This window comes from Oncorhynchus clarkii, chromosome 30 (assembly GCF_045791955.1).
Source record: "Oncorhynchus clarkii lewisi isolate Uvic-CL-2024 chromosome 30, UVic_Ocla_1.0, whole genome shotgun sequence".
NCBI lineage: Eukaryota > Metazoa > Chordata > Actinopteri > Salmoniformes > Salmonidae > Oncorhynchus > Oncorhynchus clarkii.
The window spans coordinates 10,143,319-10,162,236 of NC_092176.1; the positions used below are offsets into that span (position 1 = coordinate 10,143,319).

The window sequence follows — 18,918 nt, forward strand, 5'->3', positions numbered from 1 at the left end:
TTCCAAGCCAAACCTTTGTATTATAACTGCTAACTGCTACACACAGCATACATCGATGTCACCATATTAGATAACGTCATAGCTACTAGAACTAACGTGTTACAATCATAGTGTACAGTCAGCAAGCTGTTTAGCAGTTACACCAGCGGACCCCGGTGGCAATAAATTAATAAAACCAAAAGCTTACCTTGACTTGAAAGAGTTTCAGTGTTGAATAGCCATAGTCAGCTAGCTAACATAGCATCCCTTACTGTTTGAGCCAAGTATTTGAGTAACTGCATTCGCTAGCTAAGTGAAAGAAAATAAATAAATAATAAATAAATAATCTCTCTCTCTCGTTTATTTCTCCTTCCTTTTTTTAGAAATTAATTCATTTAAAACGCTTCAACGATTGTCTTTCTCTCTTTTTGAGTCAACGACTGACCACATTTTATGCAATGCAGCGCTAGCTAGCTGGATACATTTTCTGATCCTTTGATTGGGTGGACAAAATGTAAATTCATGCTGTAAGAGCTCTGATAGGTTGGAGGACCGAAACTAGCTGCTACACCATGGTGCTACCCTACAGAGTGCTGTTGAGGCTACTGTAGACCTTCATTGCAAAACAGTGCATTTTAATCAATTATTTGTATCAGACCTCAGGATAAGACCCAGATGCAGACAGTTCGAAGTAACAAAAGTTTATTACAAAAACAGGGGGCAGGCAAACGACAGGTCAAGGGCAGGCAGAGGTCAGTAATCCAGAGCAGAGTTCGAAAGGTACAAAACAGCAGGCAGGCTCAGGGCAAGTAGAGGTCAGTAATCCAGGGCAGTGTGTTAAGGTACAGAATGGCAGGCAGGCTCAGGGCAGGCAGAATGGTCAAAACCGGGAAAACTAGAAAACAGGGACTAGAGCGAAAACAGGAGTATGGGAAAAACACTGGTATGCTTGACGAGACAAGACACAACACAGGTATAAATACACAGGGGATAATGGGGCAGATAAGTGATACCTGGACGGGGGTGGAGACAAGTATGAAGACATGTGAAACAGATCATGGTGTGACAATTTGGTGACGTGAATATATTTAGTATAGATTTATCTAAAAAAAAACTTTTTTAATGTTTCAATATGTTTATGAAATTCACTGAGGAGGATGGTCCTCCCCTTCCTCCTTTGAGGATCCTCCACTGGCACTGACTATGGTGTGTTTTTTATTTTAAATGTAACCTCTTGGGATGAGAAAACTTGTGCTCTTTATGACAGAATGTTAAAATGAGGTGAAATCAAACTTTTTTTTGACCAAGTTAAACTTCTCAAAAGGCACCAAATTGTTGGAACGACCTGCCTATCTTTACTAAATATACCGTACAATTCCCTTTATAATGATACAGAAGAGACCAACGGGTAGGCAGAATCAACCCATGCTTTTATTTAATCTGTTGCATATAAAAAAACATTTTTTCTTCACTTTTTTAAGTATTTTTTTTTTACAGAAAGTTTATGATCTACAGTGCTATTCAATAGACTGCAATTTACAAGGAATCCATTAAAATAACTTTATATTGTCTCGTGAAACTTCAAGACAAGTTGGCATTCTAAAGACATAACCCAAAAATAATTGTCCTGAAGACCTTTTTGAAGTTACGTACAGTTTGTGTATTCCTTTCATACCATAAAAATATAACACAAAATGACAAAAGAAACCACTGATTCCATTGGTCCATGGCTGTTAATAATCTACAGTATGTGTGTCAAAATAAGAGTCCCCATCGAAGGATGTGTTTTTAGGATGACCCCCCCCCCCCACTATAATAAATACTAGCCTTCTCCTCTCCAGGCAGAAAGATGCTAGTGGTTTTAGATATTGCATGTTGTATGGTTAGATGTGCTTGCCAAGCATGGATGAGCAACACATCGTGAGTGTTTCAGCCTAAATAAATGCAGCAGTGACTGAACACGTGGATGCGTCTCTAAATCCTGGTGCTTAATAACCCCATAGGACCAACCAACCCCATGTATCCAGCTTGGCCAAGCCACCACTCATCTAGTGGATCTTAGGCCTGAGTCGACCAGGAACTCCACAGCCATGACCTCCGTTTTCAACCTTGACAACAGAATGTATAGCACGTACTGCCTTTTTTTCCCATGTTCACATAATATTTCTGATTTGGCTGTAATAGTAAAAAGGCAACATTATTTAATGAGTTCCTTTCACAACTGGAGGCCATTGTCTGGGTGAGGTCAGCTCCAACCCCAAGACTCTCTAATGCAGCAAACGAGGAGAATTAAAAAGAAACGAGAGACATAAAAATGGCATGTTGAATTTAAGGCACAGCCCATGGGCCAAGGAACAGCTTCCTCTAGAAAACAATTTGGCTTTCCCCTCTCCTCCTCCACTCTAAGCAAGCTTCTCAGATAACCGATATCAATGGATCAGTTTTTGTGTAATAAACATTCTCTCAACAAGAGGGACATGATACAGCCACACCATCACCATAAGGGATGATGAGTCAATGAACTTACAACAAACAGCATCATGAGGAGAATAATAATAATAATAATAATAGTAATGGTAGTATTTACAGCACAATAAATATATGTTTGTAAACAGAGATACAACCAGAAAAACTGTATTATGGGAAGGTCATCCGGTGAGGATGGGGGAAAAAACTTGGCACAAGGAAATAAGAATGAAATAAAACATTAGAAACGACACATTTCTTTTAAAATAAGCACTCTTTAAAAAGACATGTTCATTACTGCAAGTCATATTTTACATTTCAACATTTTTTTTTTATACTGTATGTACATAGTTAGAAAAACAGCATATTTGGGTATAGTAACTGGCAAGCCTGTACTGCGTTCTATGCTACAGTGAAAGCTTTACTGTCCCACCCTAATACGGCAAAAAAGACACAACAAATAGAAAAACATAGCAATAAATAATAACATCAATTGTAACAACAACAACAATAGAAAATGTGGAAAAGAAAGAGTCTCTTGGATTAAGTGTATAGGGCATTGTTCAAGCCTAAATGTGCACGTGAGTTTTGGCGAGTTGAAATCAAATAGTAAAGTAGAGAGATATGAAAACATCAGTGCATTAACTATAGCCGACTATACTTCTTATGAGACCACTACTACACCATGGAGCTGATTGTCTTGTGTTCTTGGTCAAAACAAACAAATCAAAAAGGATAGTGTCATGACAACGACATGCATTTTCTTAACGTGTGAAAACATCAACCATGTAGTTGCGTTGGTAAATATTACTGACCTGCAGTAACGGCTGCGGTCAATTCCATTCCAAGTAAATTCAGGATAGTAATATTAGTTCCCCATTCAAGAGATGAAAAGATACATTTATTTTAAATGAGGATCTTTCAATTATTTAATTGGAATTTGATTTGTTTCTTATAAGCCATGACAAATTGTAATAATGACTGTCACTTTTCATATTTCAGACATATCACAAAGCTGTTACTTTATCTGAGGGATTTCAACGCTAAATATATTCTTACCACTATTTTTGAACAAATTGCTTCCCGAATGAGAAACAGAATCGACCACATCCCTACACCACAATCAGAAAACGAAGACAAGATTGACAGAAAATGGGAAATAAGGTTACTGTGTGCTTAGCACAAAAAGTGTCCCAACACACTAAATATATTAAAAAAGCTGACACGACTTCCACAACTCATTAACCAAAGGTGCTTCTTATATCCAATACAAGCATTGCATTGTCGGATGACATTTGCTCACATTTACTGCAGGCAACCACAAGTAGAACTTAAAGGCGTCCTTCTGGTCAGTCAGACAAAATTATTTCATTGAACGTAAAGTAAAGTAGGCCTACATGTCAACATGTGTAATTTTTTTTCAGCGAAAACATTCTTGGAAATAATTGTTACATGGTTATTACAACCAAAAATGGGGACAGTGGTATTGGAGTAATAGTGTAAATTACTTTTGATAAACATGCAATCGACAAAATCAAGCCCGAGCACCTGCCCCCTAGGCACTCCTGTAGATATGAGAGGATTTTGAAACTCTTAATATATATCCAGACAGAGGGTAGGAGCTGGGGGTTGATTTGGAATTGGGCGATATATTAGACTGGACTCATAATTTAGACGTTTGCTATTTGACATAAAATGATAAGTTCAGTTATGCTACAAATGGAATAATGGTCTGGTTACTTAAGACAGAAACGAAATGTGGTTGCTCGGGAAGGATAGGTGGGCGTAAACCGCAACCATCTAGTAATGTGTAGCATTTTAGCTAACACTTCCCCAACCCTTTACCTAATCTTAACCTAATTCTTACCTTGTATTGTAATTTATTTTTTACCTTTACTTAACGAGGCAAGTCAGTTAAGAACAAATTCATATTTACAATGAAGGTCTACTCCGGGAAAACCCAGACGACGCTGGGCCAATTGTGCGCCGCCCTATGGGACTCCCAATTACGGCCGGATGTGACACAGCCTGGACCTTCTAACGTTTTACATACATTCTTGTCGCAGTGCTTGACTTAGACTGAAATAGGTTCTGGTACTCATTTTGGGTGCCGGTATGGTTTATATTTCAGAGCAGGAGCTCCACAATACATTTGAACTAATATTCTATAAAATGAACAGAAGCTCAAGCAGTAGAAGCTTTTTGTGTACCGGTACTCTGCTCTGGTGAGCTCCTGCTCAAGTTAACCACTGCTTTGTTGTCAATTCTCCTAACCAGCAAAGTAAATTCTCCTGCAACGCAACAAGCAGCCTGGTCTCAGACAAAGACATATACATCCTCCAAGACATACGATAACTTACTTAATCCAATTTGTATGATATTGTTCGACCAGGTAAGACTTATGATACTACACATCCTTCAATTTGTATAATATTGTACAATCACTATTCCATTTGTAATGTAACATATGATACTAAATGGAAGGGGCAAATGTCTGTCCCAGATGCTACGAATTGCCCTGAGGCTAGGTTGGATATATTTAAAGGAGTGCAAATATTCCCCAATACTAACCCAAATACAATAACTAGAAAATGACCCTTTTACACACAGAAAAGCAGTGGCAGACGAGGTATTCTCATCAACAGATTTCACTTGACTTTCAAGTCACTTCTCTTTTTCTTTTTGTTAACAAAAGTAAAACCTAGGATAGCAAAAGTAAAACCTAAAAAAGATACGTACATTATGATACAAAAACTCTAGAGGTCAAACCTAGCATTAGTAAGATCTTAGCCTTTTTTTCAGTCAGGTTTTCAAGGAAGACTTCAACTTCGGAAAAGTGTCTTGATAAATTCCCACAATGCATTTCTCTCCATGTGCTGCAGCTCCTCTCTGCATGGTGACGTGTCCTGTTGGGCTTTCATTCATCCAGACCACACAGCAACTTAGCACATTGCTTCACTGGCTTTGCTGAGGAGTACAAAGAACTAAGAAAAAAATATACTATAGCAACTTCTGCAGAACGGCACTTAATAACACACAGAAACACTGCCATCAGTCAGGCAAGGCTGAAAGGAGGAGATATACTGTATACAAACAGCATTAAACACACTCTAAACGGCTGATCAAAATCCTTAATGTAACTTCAACACAGTAGGACAGGGTTTAAAGTTAAATAACACACAGACAACTCCAGTACAAATGTGAATGGAAAAGGGTTTTCCTGAGTGCAAAAAACGTGTAGAAGTACCAGTGAGCGTGTCTAAGAAGCTGACCAATAGGATGAGGAGAGAGGAGGGACCAAGGGGTGAAGAGCAGCGTGCGCTTTGGAACCATAAACATATATATATATATATAAAAACAGACAGACACTCCACAAAACCCCAAAATACTCTATAAATAATAATCTCTGGTTACTAAGAAGAACAGTTTAGTTGCCGTCCATACACTGCTATGTATCGGCTGCTTTCTCCTCTCCCTTCTTCTCATCATCCTCCCCCTCCTCTTCCTCTTCGACTACAGATGGTTGCGATGAAGAGGATTCTCCTTCCACTTCCACCTCCTCATCCTCCCCCACCTGTTCGTCCAGTGGTATCTCTGTCGACTCAGAGTCCTGCGTACAGAGTGTTTTCGAGTCACTACAACTATTCTCCTCTTCTTCATCCTCTTCCTCGGGTTGGCTGCCACTGTCCTTCTCTGTGTCCGACTCCCCGTCTTCTTCCAGGGTGAGTTCAAACTGGAACTTGTCCCCTCCAAGGGGGCGGCTGATATCCTCAGGCTCGTCCAGGGTAGGTGAGGGGCTCTGGGGTATGGTGCTCTGGTACCACTCCCTGTTGTCCTCCAGAGTGTCCAGGATGTCCTGGGCGTCAGGGTGCACCAGGTCTGCCCACGTCTCCCATAGAGGGTGGACAATGTAGTCTATGAAGCCTACCTGGAGAGAGGAGAGGGAGGCTTAGGTTTAGTTAAAAACAACAGTAAGGATATGTGCGAGTGTGTGTTGGGTGTTTGTGAATGTGTCTGGTGTGTTTGGGTACCTGGCTTTTCTCAACCGAGGCATTGTGTTTGTCACACATAGGGCTGATCTCCATGCCTCTCTCCCTCTCTCTGTCCCCCTGGGTGAAGAACTCTTCCATGATGCGATCGGTCCACTGGCGGTACAGCTGCAAGGGCTTAGTGGGGTTACTCAGGTCCGCACAGTGCACCATGTTCTGCAGTACCTGTATCCTGTCAGAGTAGTTGTCCAGGAGTAGAACTCCAGAGCTGGTCACCTTTTTAGTCTCCACCATGGTCTTTAGGTCAGCCAGCAAGTTCATGTGTTTGGACATGTCAGTCGCTAGGACCTGGGGACCACCAGAGAGGCAACACAGGCTGTCACAATACTGGCAGGGACAAAGCAATAGAACAGAACTTTCATATGAAGTTAACAGAAGCAATCAAGTACAACCATGGACATTTTCTAAGCTGATGTGGAGACTATTTCACAGACGTTCGTATTGGTTACTGATGATTGTCCAGTCACTCACAATGTCGATGACCATCTTGCGCAGTGATTGTCGTTGTTTTTTGGTCAGGTTCTGGAAGATGTCACAGTTCTCTTCCTGAAGCAGCTTGAAGCCCACAGCCAGGTGGTGGTTCTCCAGGACTGACGAGTCATTGTACATGAGGGCCAGCTCTGAGTCTGCGGGACAAACACACATTCACTGACTCAGATGTTTGACATAAATAACGTATTATATCCACAAAACAGGGTTCGGTGGAGAGGCGTTGTTGAGGTCCTTTGCCTCACCAGTCAATATATAAAACAGAAATATATACTTTAAAACACATGCTCTGGAACTTTGGAGACTACTAAGTATTTTTTTAAACCTACCGCTTTGGGCTGGTTGTATGAATGTGTAATTAATTTAAGCAAAAAGGCCATGGCTATACCATGGCTAAGGGCTGTTCTTATGTACGACAATATATCACAGCCGTTAGCTGTGATATATTGGCCATATACCCCAAACCCCTGAGGTGCCTTATTGCTATTATGAACCGGTTACCAATGTAATTAGAGCAGTAAACAAGTAGTTTTGCGTCATACCCGAGGTATATTGTCTCATATACCACATTTTTCAGCCAACGAGCATTCAGAATGACCCAATTTATAAACATGCTTAATCTATGAGCACAATTACAGGCTTACATCAATTAGCCATGAAATCCCTAGTTTGAAAGTGACTGTTTATCTGGAAGCTGTGCTAAGCCATTTTCCCTACATTTTCCCCACGTGGGCTAGCCCCCTAGTAATTCGAGTTCTAGCCAATGAGCTTCAGCCCCTCGCCATCTGAGTGACAGCTAGCAAGATGCACACACAGCAGAGCGAGAGAGAGAGAGAAAGCAATGATGTGGTGCACATATGTGACGTAGTACACAATTGGTTTCAGAACTACCAGCTAAAAAGCATACAAAAGTGCCGGAGAATCTCTTTAACACATCTGCAGAGGTCGATCATTTGTAGAATAAGGACACTATTTCCACTTGTAATGAAGCGAGTGTTTACACTATACTATTTGGTACTGTATTCTACAGTATGTGATGGAATTATAGTACCAACCAAAATACAGCAATTCCTGTTGTACTTAGAGCTTCCAAGAACAAGCATTTGTCCCAGAGCTGGGAGGGGGATGGTATCTGGTGTGTGTGCACATGGGTGGTTGAATCTCGTGAGTGTTGATCCCAGATGCGCAGGAGAGACAGAGGGCATCCATCATTGATCTCTACAGTTCATTCTTGTGTGTGTGCATGTGTGTAGGGGTTGGCATGTGTGTGTGCGTCTACGTTTTTGTGCATGCTCTGATGAGTGGCTTTTATGTGTATGTGTGTGTGCGTGCATGCGTGTGCACCAGCCAGCCATTGACGTCGCTATTAAATCAGGCCTGTACTCAGACTCACTAGTGTTGATGAGGAACTGGTTGGAGACTCCAGGGTGGTCAACGTCATGAATAGCACTGGCGAATATGGCAGCTAGGATCTCCAGGTCGGTGAACACAGCCTGGGAACAGCAGAGAAGACAGTACAGGGTCACACCAGCCATTCAAACATGATAAGATGGTGAGTAACACACCAAATAACAGCCATCCGAAATCTGTCAGTTACAATCTGACAAATAAAAACTGAAGTATGTAACTGATGAATCGATTGACTGATTGATTGAGGGGTCCAACCTCTAGAGCGGGGGTGGATAGCAGCACGTGAGTGGACTGGGTGACATCAGCAGCATGGATGTTGTTGTGGTAGGCCACGTCGCCATGGTAATGGTCTTCTAAGGTCATCAGGTATGTTATAAAGGTGTCAAGTGGAATTTTGAACGTTTTTAACAAGTCTCTCTCCTACAAGAAAAAGCCAAACATTATTGTGATTTCTAGTAGTCATGTAAGTACAATCAACAAAAATAGAGCAGATCAAATGTGATGATTACCTGGAATATAGTGTGCATCATGACGGTCAGGGGCCTGTTCCCAGAGAACTCAGTGACTTTGAAAACATTAAGGCCCCATTTATTTACATCCTCCAGCTCCTGCAAAGGGAAACCAACCCTTCACACACCAATATACAGTAGTAAACATCTGTTTAAGAGCATCGCTCTGTCTGTCTTCCCCTCTTTCTCTACCCCTCCCATCAATCTCTTTCTGTCCCTCAATTTTCTGCCCTTTACCCTCTCTCTTCATGTCTCCTCCCAATCCCTCATCTCCCCCTTTCTCCCACTGCTGCCCACCTTAGCCAGTTCGTCTTCTGTCTCTGTCTTGACTCCGAAGCGGGGTATGTTTGAGTTGGTGAGGCTGGAGCTGTGCTGCAGTTTCTTCACCCCACTGATCTGACACATGGGCCTGTTCTTCTTGTCTTCCTTCTCCTTCTGCGTCTGCGGAGTTGGCATCTCCACCTCGTGCTGCTTGTCTGTGTCAAACACAATAAAGAAGAGACTATGTGTTAAAAACATAGAACAAGAGACCGTGAGTGGGATGTCCAAACTGTCTGTATTAACAACACAAAATACGGCCTATGAGACCTGGTCAAAAGTACTGGGTTATATAGGAGATAGGGTGCCATTTGGGACACAGATCCTGCCTCTACAGGGCCCCGGATGAGTAGGGAGGAGCCCAGGGGTCACTGTGGTCACTCACCCAGGAAGGTACTGGAGATGAACTCCGACACCTGGTTCCCAGAGCGGCTCATCTCAGACAGGTGGCTGAGCTCCCTGTTCAACATTCTCTTGAACTGGAACACAACACACAGACAAACAAACGCAGAGAGAAGGGGTTAGAGTTTGTAGTAAAACAGGGAAAATTGAGTTATATTCTGCACTGGATGTGTCACTCGTGATTTTGTATGACTTGGGACAAAGATGGCGGAATCCTGGAGCACATATTGGAGCATTCACTCTGACCATGCCATTGAGGGCCAAAGTCATTTATAAAGGCCGAAAAGTATTTTAGAAGGGAAATGGCAGACACTATGAGACTCCACACTTCAATCAATACTACTACAGCGTGCTATGACACACGCACACACACACAGTTGAGAGGCTAGAAGCGGTACCAGAGCAGGTGAGATACCCGCTGCTCCCCCTCCACTAGCCACAGTTCTGATGTCATCGGTAACCCAATTCTTTGTCAACCACTATCATTCTCCCTCACTCCCTCTGTCCCTCCGTCGCTCGCTCCCTCTCTCCTGATTGGAGTGGCAGACCCAAATGTAGATGAGGTCTTTGATTTGGAGGACAATAAGAGGAAGGTGGAGGAGAACTCGTAAAACAACAGTGATTTGCGAAACCAGGCTGAAGGCTGTGGTGCTGACACTATCTGAATACACACACATTTACATTTCATTCTCAACTCGGCAATTGTGGCGCCCCGCGTTAGGGAGCCAGCATGCATAATGTATGTGAATGGTCAATATAGATCAATATCAGAGGCCATTATAAACCCATAGTACTTACTGTGCAGTTGGACTTTGACATAAGACTCTTTGTTAAAGTGACTGCCATTGATACAGACCCATAAATATTTACCAACGCACTCGATCACCTTTCACATACAGCATATCTCTATCCCTGCATTTTCATACGAAAAAAACCCCGGCCCTTGTATGCTATAAGCTATAAGTCATGTGAACATGCAGCCAGCAGTAAGAGCATCAAAACAATTGGCGGACATCTATATCAGAGCCACAGACTGCACACCCAGCCATACAACCATTTAACTCATAACACCAGCAATACAGGTGGACTACGTCCAACAACACGTTTGTCTCTCTCTTTGCAGCTCAAATAAACAAAGTCCACCGGTTTTTCAGGGACAAGCCTTGCTTTTCCTTCATCTGGCAAGGACATCATTCTCACCTCATCGGAGGAATAACGACTTGCTTTATCAGAAAGATACATATTCATGGTATTTTGAATAACAAAATCCACCTGACATCTTACCTTTAGAAATCCCCAGGACACAGAGTGCAGGTAGTTGACCTCAGGCATTTTGAAAAAAAAATCAATATGTGGTCCAAATATAAACAGAACAGGCAGACTAGAGCCAGCTACAGTGCAGAACGACAGAACCGCCAACAAAGAGGGAGAGGAACAAAAACAACACCTCCAGCAAAAGCAGCTCAATACAGTGAGAGTAGAGTCCCAGAATAAGAGGGGCCTTGAGGTGTGTTGCAGATCCATTCACTGAACAGGGTCAGTCATATCTGCCTCTTCCTCTGCGTCGTTCCTCTGCATGGGGAAAGCCATAGTCCAGGGTTTTGACTGGAGCGCCGCGCTCTAGGGAAGCTGGGGACAGCGTTTGGCTGCCCGTGGTTCTGGTGAGAGCATCCTCCCGCACACACGGACAAACACACTCACAGTAAAACCTGTACACACACACTAAAGACACTACTGGGAGGTGTGAATAATAGATGACGTGAGAGGAGGATGCTTGGATGCTGCCAGTGGTCCTGGAGAGAGAAGCTCTCCTCTCAACGACTTCTAAATAAGGCTGCCTCTGCCCCTCACACACACACACACACACCCAGCCTATTAGGGAGAGGATCGAGAAAACACCAGAGCTGATTGGCTGGGCTGGAGCAGAGTGAGCTCATCTCTCTGTGAGATTGATTGAGGTTTGAGGTTGATTGAGGTTGGTTCCTCTGATAAGTTGTTTTTTCCACATTTTCTTTGAATTCTGCAGTGCAGCGGGGTGCGTGTTGTGTGTCATGAGTGTGAGTGTACTCTTGATGTGTGTCATCTAGCTGAGGTAATCTGTGGGAGACTGTTGCTGGAAGCGGCGATGGTCTCATCCTGGTCATGCAATATTCACACTGGAGATAGTTCAGGCTAATTTCCTGGGAGTTGAGTCAGAGAAGACCACAGAAAATAATATGTGTAATACATTTATAAATCCCATTCAATTTGCACAAGGCGCGAGGGTCAGTCACTGGGCTGTCTGGAACATGTCTGAATGGGACAGTTTTTAAAGCACAGAGAAAACTGTGTGGCACTTTATTCAGGGTCATAAATGATGCTGTATTCTATTTGTTTGACCATGAGGCCATGGCTTTGTCCTCTGGTCAGTAGTGCACTACAGATATCTGATATCTTCACTTGACCAGTTTCTCATAGTAGGAAAAAAATCCTACAGCTACAGGACATGTGAATTATTATGTGGATAATAATTCATGGGGATTTTTGTAGGGGTTGATACATTTTTCATTAGGGCAAATCAAGTCCGACAATTTAAAGTGGAAATTACAAACTTTAGAAGTCTACTTAAAAGTAAAATACACTACAAATTTGAATTTCCTGTGGCGCAGAGTGATCAAATAAAGACAGAACATCTGTATATATTTGGGGCGGCAGGGTAGCCTAGTGGTTAGAGCGTTGGAACTGGAAGGTTGCAAGTTCAAACCCCCGAGCTGACAAGGTACAAAACTGTCGTTCTGCCCCTGAACAGGCAGTTAACCCACTGTTCCTAGGCCGTCAGAATTTAAGAATTTGTTCTTAACTGACTTGCCTAGTTAAATAAAGGTAAAATAAAAAAAGACAAAATACGGAATAGAGTGCCATTTGGGACACATGTCTTTGGTCCTGACTTTCATGATCAGCAGTAACCTTGCTGGGTTTTCTCTGAACAGCTCGAATTGCAAAATTCCGGGAACTTTCAATAAATTCCCTGCTTCTCCCAAAATCTCAGTTGGAGGATCCCAGGAATGAGGAGGGAATAAGCAGGAAATCCGGAATCCTCCAATCAGGATCTCTGTAAAAACTAAAAAACTATCAGTTTCCTAGCCAAGCGTGTGTGTGTTTGATGTTACTACTTTCATGTTACTACTGTGTGTCCCCATGACGTGTGTCAGGAGGGAATAAACAGGAAATCCGGAATCCTCCAACCAGGATTTCTGGAAAACCAGGAAATGTATTGACATTTTGCAATACTAATACAGCACCAGTGTATGTGTGTTTATGAAGCAGCTTGGATGCAGTATGGATGGATGGTAGTCAGAACACATTAAACAGCATTAACAGAGGAAGCGAGAACAGGCTATAGTTTTGCTTAAATACACATGGCACCTGAAAGTATTGCATTGTAAACTACATTGATGCATAGACAAAAGACTATCAGTTTCCTACCCGAACCTGTTTGTGTGTGTGTGTGTGTGTGTGTGTGTGTGTGTGTGTGTGTGTGTGTGTGTGTGTGTGTGTGTGTGTGTGTGTGTGTGTGTGTGTGTGTGTGTGTGTGTGTGTGTGTGTGTGTTTGATAGCACTACTGCGTGTTGGGTGTCATGAGTGTGAGTGTGAGTGTACTCTTGATGTGTGTCATCTAGCTGAGGTAATCTGTGGGACACTGTTGCTGGAAGCGGCGATGGTCTCATCCTGGTCATGCAATATTCACACTGGAGATAGTTCAGGCTAATTTCCTGGGAGTTGAGTCAGAGAAGACCACAGAAAATAATATGTGTAATACATTTATAAATCCCATTCAATTTGCACAAGGCGCGAGGGTCAGTCACTGGGCTGTCTGGAACATGTCTGAATGGGACAGTTTGTACAGCACAGAGAATACTGTGTGGCACTTCATTCAGGGTCATAAATGATGCTGTATTCTATTTGTTTGACTATGAGGCCTATCTTTAGTTTTTGTCTCCCTTTCTCTCCCCAATTTCATGGAATCCAATTGGTAGTTACAGTCTTGTCCCATCGCTGCAACTCCCGTACGGACCCGGGAGAGGTGAAGGTCGAGAGCTGTGTGTCCCCTGAAACACGACACAGCCAAGTCGCACTGCTTCTTGACACAATGCCTGCTTAACCTGAAAGCCAGCCGCACCAATGTGTCGGAGAAAACACCATACACTTGGCGATCGTGTCAGCATGCATGCGCTCGGCCCGCCACAGGAGTCGCTGGAGCGCGATGGGACAAGGACATCCCGGAGCCTGGACTCAAACCAGGATCTCTAGTGGCACAGCTAGCACTGCAAAGCAGTTTCTTGCATTAAGAAAATAGTCCTGCAGCAACAGGTCATGTGAATTATTATGTGGATTATAATTAATGGCTATTTTTGTAGGAGTTGATACGCTACTAGCGCAGGAAATTTCTCTGTGACAACAGAGTGATCAAATTAAGATAGACAATCTGAATATAGGGAATAGAGTGCCATTTGGGACATGTCTTTGGTCCTGACTTTTATGGTGAGCAATAACCTGGCTGTGTTTTCTCTGAACTGGGGTTGGGTACATGAACACTGTGCTGTATGTGTGCTTCTGAAGCAGCTCGGATGCAGTATGGATGGGCGGTAGTCAGAACACACTGAAAGGCATTAACAGAGGAAAAGAGAGCAGGCTATTTATCTGCTTAAATAAACATGCCACCTTAATTGTAAACTATGTTCGTGGGGCATACACTAAAAGACGACAACACTATACGTTTCCTACCAAAAAAAGTTAAGTTAAGCCTTGGACCAATCAAAATACCCTCTCAGTAGATAGCATACAGAGACACTATAATTGCTTTGGCTTTTTTGGAACAGGTCATGTCTCAGATGACCTTCCACCTTGGGTCCCTGAAGGCATTGTGGGTAGCAGCGCTGGAGCAGCTGAGACTGCTGGTCTCCCGTTAAGAGAGATATTGCGCCTCCGACTGTGTCCGGGAGAGTAGGAACAGGCCGTCACAGGCCCACAAAACAGGCAAGCATGCGCACACAGGCCGGCTAGCTAGGAAGTCTGCTGTTGTTAACTCAGCAAATAGGTTTGAAACACCCACCTTTAGGTAGAACATTTGTTTTGGGGAATTGTGGCACAAAACAGCAATTCCCTACTGAATATAGACCCAGTCAAAATGGATCTCATATCTAGAGCTATTTTTTGATCTCTAACATTTATTTTGGTGGCAGATTTCCATTTCCTAGGTGAAGGAAAATAAAGTGTGTGTGTGTATGTAAAAGCTAACAACATGTACACAGTGTACAACATAATGGTATATAATGGCACACATGCCCCTTATTAATACAACATGCCCCTTATTAATACAACATGCCCCTTATTAACACAACATGCCCCTTATTAACACAACATGCCCTTTATTAACACAACATGTCCCTTGCAAATACCAATACCCATTATGTCTTTCTTCAACTTCAGGATGGATCAGAGACAATAATGACATGTGATACTGACATCATCAAATAGGTGGGGGGAAAATAATGCTCGAGGTCAGCTGGGTCCAGCGAATGAGATCACTCGTCACAATAACAGTGATGTCACCATTACATACAATACATGCAATTCCACCGTCTACATCTTTTGACCCTCCCCAGCCTGTGTTCTGCGTTTTACCTAAGCCTTGTATAGCTAATGCACATGTTACAACCTGCTATAATTGCGTGTAGTGAATACAAACAGCACAAAATAAGACAATGGTATGTGGATGATACTGGTACCCAATGCTACTGTTCTGTATCACCAAAATGAAATACTTCATGTTGATGTTTTAGTCAAAAAATAGCCATGTCAGAGGTTGATATCAACCGAGGAGGAGTGACAGTTGTGTACATGGTGTGTTCTCGGAGAGTAACATAGCCTGTCTGTCTGTCGTGTGTGTGTGTTCACTGGAGTGAGACGGCAAGCCAACTAGGTGTGTTGCTATGGAAACCAGGGATAGCTGTGTGTGCTAGCCGCTCATATAAGACAGGGTGACATATAGCCTGCGTATAGCCTGTGTTTCTCACCCCTGTATAGGGTCAATGCATATCTGTCTGTCTGTGATTGTACTACCATCTGCAAGTGTTACAGCTACAGGATCGGTGTCTGACTGTGTCCTTTTGTCTGTCCGACCTGCCTCTCCTTTATCTTGCGCCATCTACCCTATTGTGACATCATGGGGTGTGACATCACCAGCCAGGGAGGCAGCCTCTCCAGCAGAGCCCAGAGCTGCTCAGCATGCAGGGTGTCAGGCCCATGCTGGAGAGAGCCGAGCAGAGCCGAGCACTCTCCGTGCACATCTCCCTTCCCTGCATGATAACGCTAGATACAGCAACAGATACTGATACAATGGATCTCCCCATACCATGTGAAAGACAGTATGATTCATTATATCATTATCCGTATTAGTACAGATACTACTGTTGTAGAAGGAGGAGGAATAGGTCTGAGTGAGTGAGTGAGTGAGTGAGTGAGTGAGTGAGTGAGTGAGTGAGAGTGAGAGAGAGAAAAAGCGAGCGAGCGAGAGAATGTGGGTACTAGGGGTGCGTATCAATAGTCTAAAGTCACTTCCCTCTCCTTGTATCCTTCCTCACAATCAATCCAAGTATGAATTCAAGATGGCAGTTTGGCTAGAACACAACATTTGAAAAGCTGTCAAGCTCCCAACTCAGGCAACTCTCTGGTGGCAGGCCCTCCTCCTCTCTAACCTCTAGGCTACCTGTCAATGGTCACTCCATACAGTAGAGTCATGTTCCCAGCTGAGAGGGACCGAATGCATTGCAGTGTAGTGTAGTGTAGTTCCAAAACACTTCAGTTATGCACAGGTATGCATGAAGAGATGGATAGTCCATCCTTACAGTACCTCAACAGACCTTTCCTCTAGCATAACTGGATACACAGAACAGTACAGTAAGGAAAAACCCAGTATTTGGCAACATGGATCATGTAGTTCCAGACACTCACAGCCCACAGGAGCGCCCTGGTCAAATGGACACATCATTCCATAGTTAGATGACACACTTTACCAGATCTCTCTGGGAAAAGAGGTTCTGACCTCAAGACACTGGTCAAAGTTTGTTCCCCAGCAGTGTGGGAAGCCAACAATCTTGATTGCGAAAGAACTCACCTCCATGTTTTTTTAAACGAAGACTTACTCAAACGCAACTAAATATGACACACAATAATAAGTAAAAGGTTCTTGTCCTTACCTTGTTGGAGGCCATCTCGCCGACTGAGTGTCTGGTCTGCAAGGTCTCCAGCTGGTCCAGGCACCAGTCTAGCTCCTCCAGCGTCTCAGTGGCCAGTTTCTGATAGGCCTCCTCTGGGGGGGCAAGACAGGGGGGCAGGGGGTCAGTACGGAGGCGCTTCAGGGGGCTAGCGCAGACTGCTGGCCCGCGGTCTGCCTCAGCACACACAGCAATGCTGAGATGCCCCGAGTGGACGCATGGGTGACTCTTCATACTGGTGCAGAGGGGCCAGTAGGAGAGTGAGAGAGGCCAAGTCACAAGTCTGATTTCCACCCCAAGACAGACACCCTGATAGGGTGAGACCAGAGGGGCTTAGAGTCCTGAAACCTATCCCAGAGACCCCCCCCTCCGTGTCCAATAGTCCTACTGTCCAAACCTTTGGAGGAATGACAGGGGCGTATAGTCCTGGAACCTAAACCTAGCCCAAAACCCTGCACAAGGCTGTTGAAGCCCAAGCACCCCTAATACAGCAACAGTTAAAATCACAGCAGAGACTGAGAATATGGAGGGTGCCCCTTAGGTTTGGATACGATACAACACCAAAACAGAGACAAAGACAAACACACACACAGACACACACATACGCACAACAACACACAGAATCCCAGTCTCTCAGTGATGTGTGTGTCTGAGGTTCAGTATACAGTCCATAGAAGAGATATAATTCCAGTCATGGAGAAGGATGAAGAGCAGTCTGGATAGCAGGCCCATGTCTGCCCAGGGGAAGGATGGAGAGACAGAGGGATAGCAGGCCCATGTCTGCCCAGAGGAAGGATGAAGTGCAGTCTGGATAGCAGGCCCATGTCTGCCCAGGGGAAGGATGGAGAGACAGAGGGATAGCAGGCCCATGTCTGCCCAGGGGAAGGATTGAGAGACAGAGGGATAGCAGGCCCATGTCTGCCCAGGGGAAGGATGAAGAGGAGTCTGGATAGCAGGCCCATGTCTGCCCAGGGGAAGGATGGAGAGACAGAGGGATAGATGAGAGGAGGGAGGGATGGGGGTGGAGGAGGGGCAGTAGGTCCAGACGCTGTCCAGAATCTCACAACCAGGAGGGTTTCATCACCAGGCTGGAACAAAGGGGAGCACACTGTAGCATGCTGGTTGGCTGCCTGGCTGGCAGGCTGGCTGGCTGGCTGGCTGACTGGCTAGCTGTGGGGTGCGCGCTTACCGCACACACACACACAAATCACACACACACCAGATGGAGAGCTAACCGTAACACATCACTCTGCCTCAGCCTCCCTGCAGCAGAAACGCTACATGCCAACGCTATAATCCAATGAGTGTGTGTTGAGTCTGGGCTCCGTCCTATAGATGATGTGTGTGTAGCATCCCTGGTATCCAGACGGCAGATCGCTGCTCTTCCTCAGAGCTGTACCTAAAGCCTGAGAGGACTGCACTGTGGATAGGGGAGGACCCCACAGAAAGCCCGGCCTGGAGTATGAGGCAGTGGAGCTGGAGCTCAATTTGCGTGTCCATTCAACGGAGAAAGAGAGAAGGGTGAGGGAAAATAGGTGGACAGATAAGAGGAGACAAAGAGAAAGAGGGATGAAGAAAAAGAGAGGGAGAGAGAGGAGAAAGAGACAGAGCTTCACAGGTTTTTCCCAGACCCTTCAAGCGACTGCAGTTTCTCTAATGTATCGTATGCAGTATGTGTCTGAGACAGATGACTGAGAAAGAGATTTATGGGTAGTGATGCTTTTTAAAGAGGAATAATCTCTGAATAATGATTGTAAAGTCAGACAATTTCAAACAATGTTAGGGTGAGGTATCAGTAGTCTATTCTAACCCCTTTCAAACCTCGAATAACAGTGTATCAAATATTTGTAATTTCTATTATATTCTATATTCCTTATTTCCATTGCAAATGTAAGCAATGCACTGAAACCTCTTTCAGTCATTCATTAGTAGAGTGTGTCACCTTCTCAAAACCCAATTAACCCTCTTGCTGTGTTCCGGTCTAATTGAACCGATTTACAAGTTTTCTCTCTGAGAAATGTAGTTCATTTAATCTGGTTG

General features: G+C 43.9%; 1 protein-coding gene across 4 annotated transcripts in view; it reads right to left on the bottom strand.

Annotated features, from left to right (window-relative positions):
* Positions 1–1,439: 1,439 nt before the first annotated feature.
* The window catches only part of LOC139389876 (3',5'-cyclic-AMP phosphodiesterase 4D-like), a 286,348-nt gene continuing 268,869 nt past the window's right edge, over positions 1,440–18,918 (bottom strand). For all 4 annotated transcript variants that reach the window (XM_071136880.1, XM_071136879.1, XM_071136882.1 and 1 more), the window contains exons 6-14: positions 16,861–16,973; positions 9,606–9,699; positions 9,200–9,378; positions 8,903–9,001; positions 8,649–8,813; positions 8,377–8,476; positions 6,966–7,120; positions 6,477–6,782; positions 1,440–6,373 (exon numbers count right to left, since the gene is read on the bottom strand). In XM_071136880.1, coding sequence (XP_070992981.1) covers positions 5,894–6,373; positions 6,477–6,782; positions 6,966–7,120; positions 8,377–8,476; positions 8,649–8,813; positions 8,903–9,001; positions 9,200–9,378; positions 9,606–9,699; positions 16,861–16,973 — 1,691 coding nt within the window. In that variant the 3' untranslated portion in view covers positions 1,440–5,893. The remainder of the gene's footprint in view (positions 6,374–6,476; positions 6,783–6,965; positions 7,121–8,376; positions 8,477–8,648; positions 8,814–8,902; positions 9,002–9,199; positions 9,379–9,605; positions 9,700–16,860; positions 16,974–18,918) is intronic.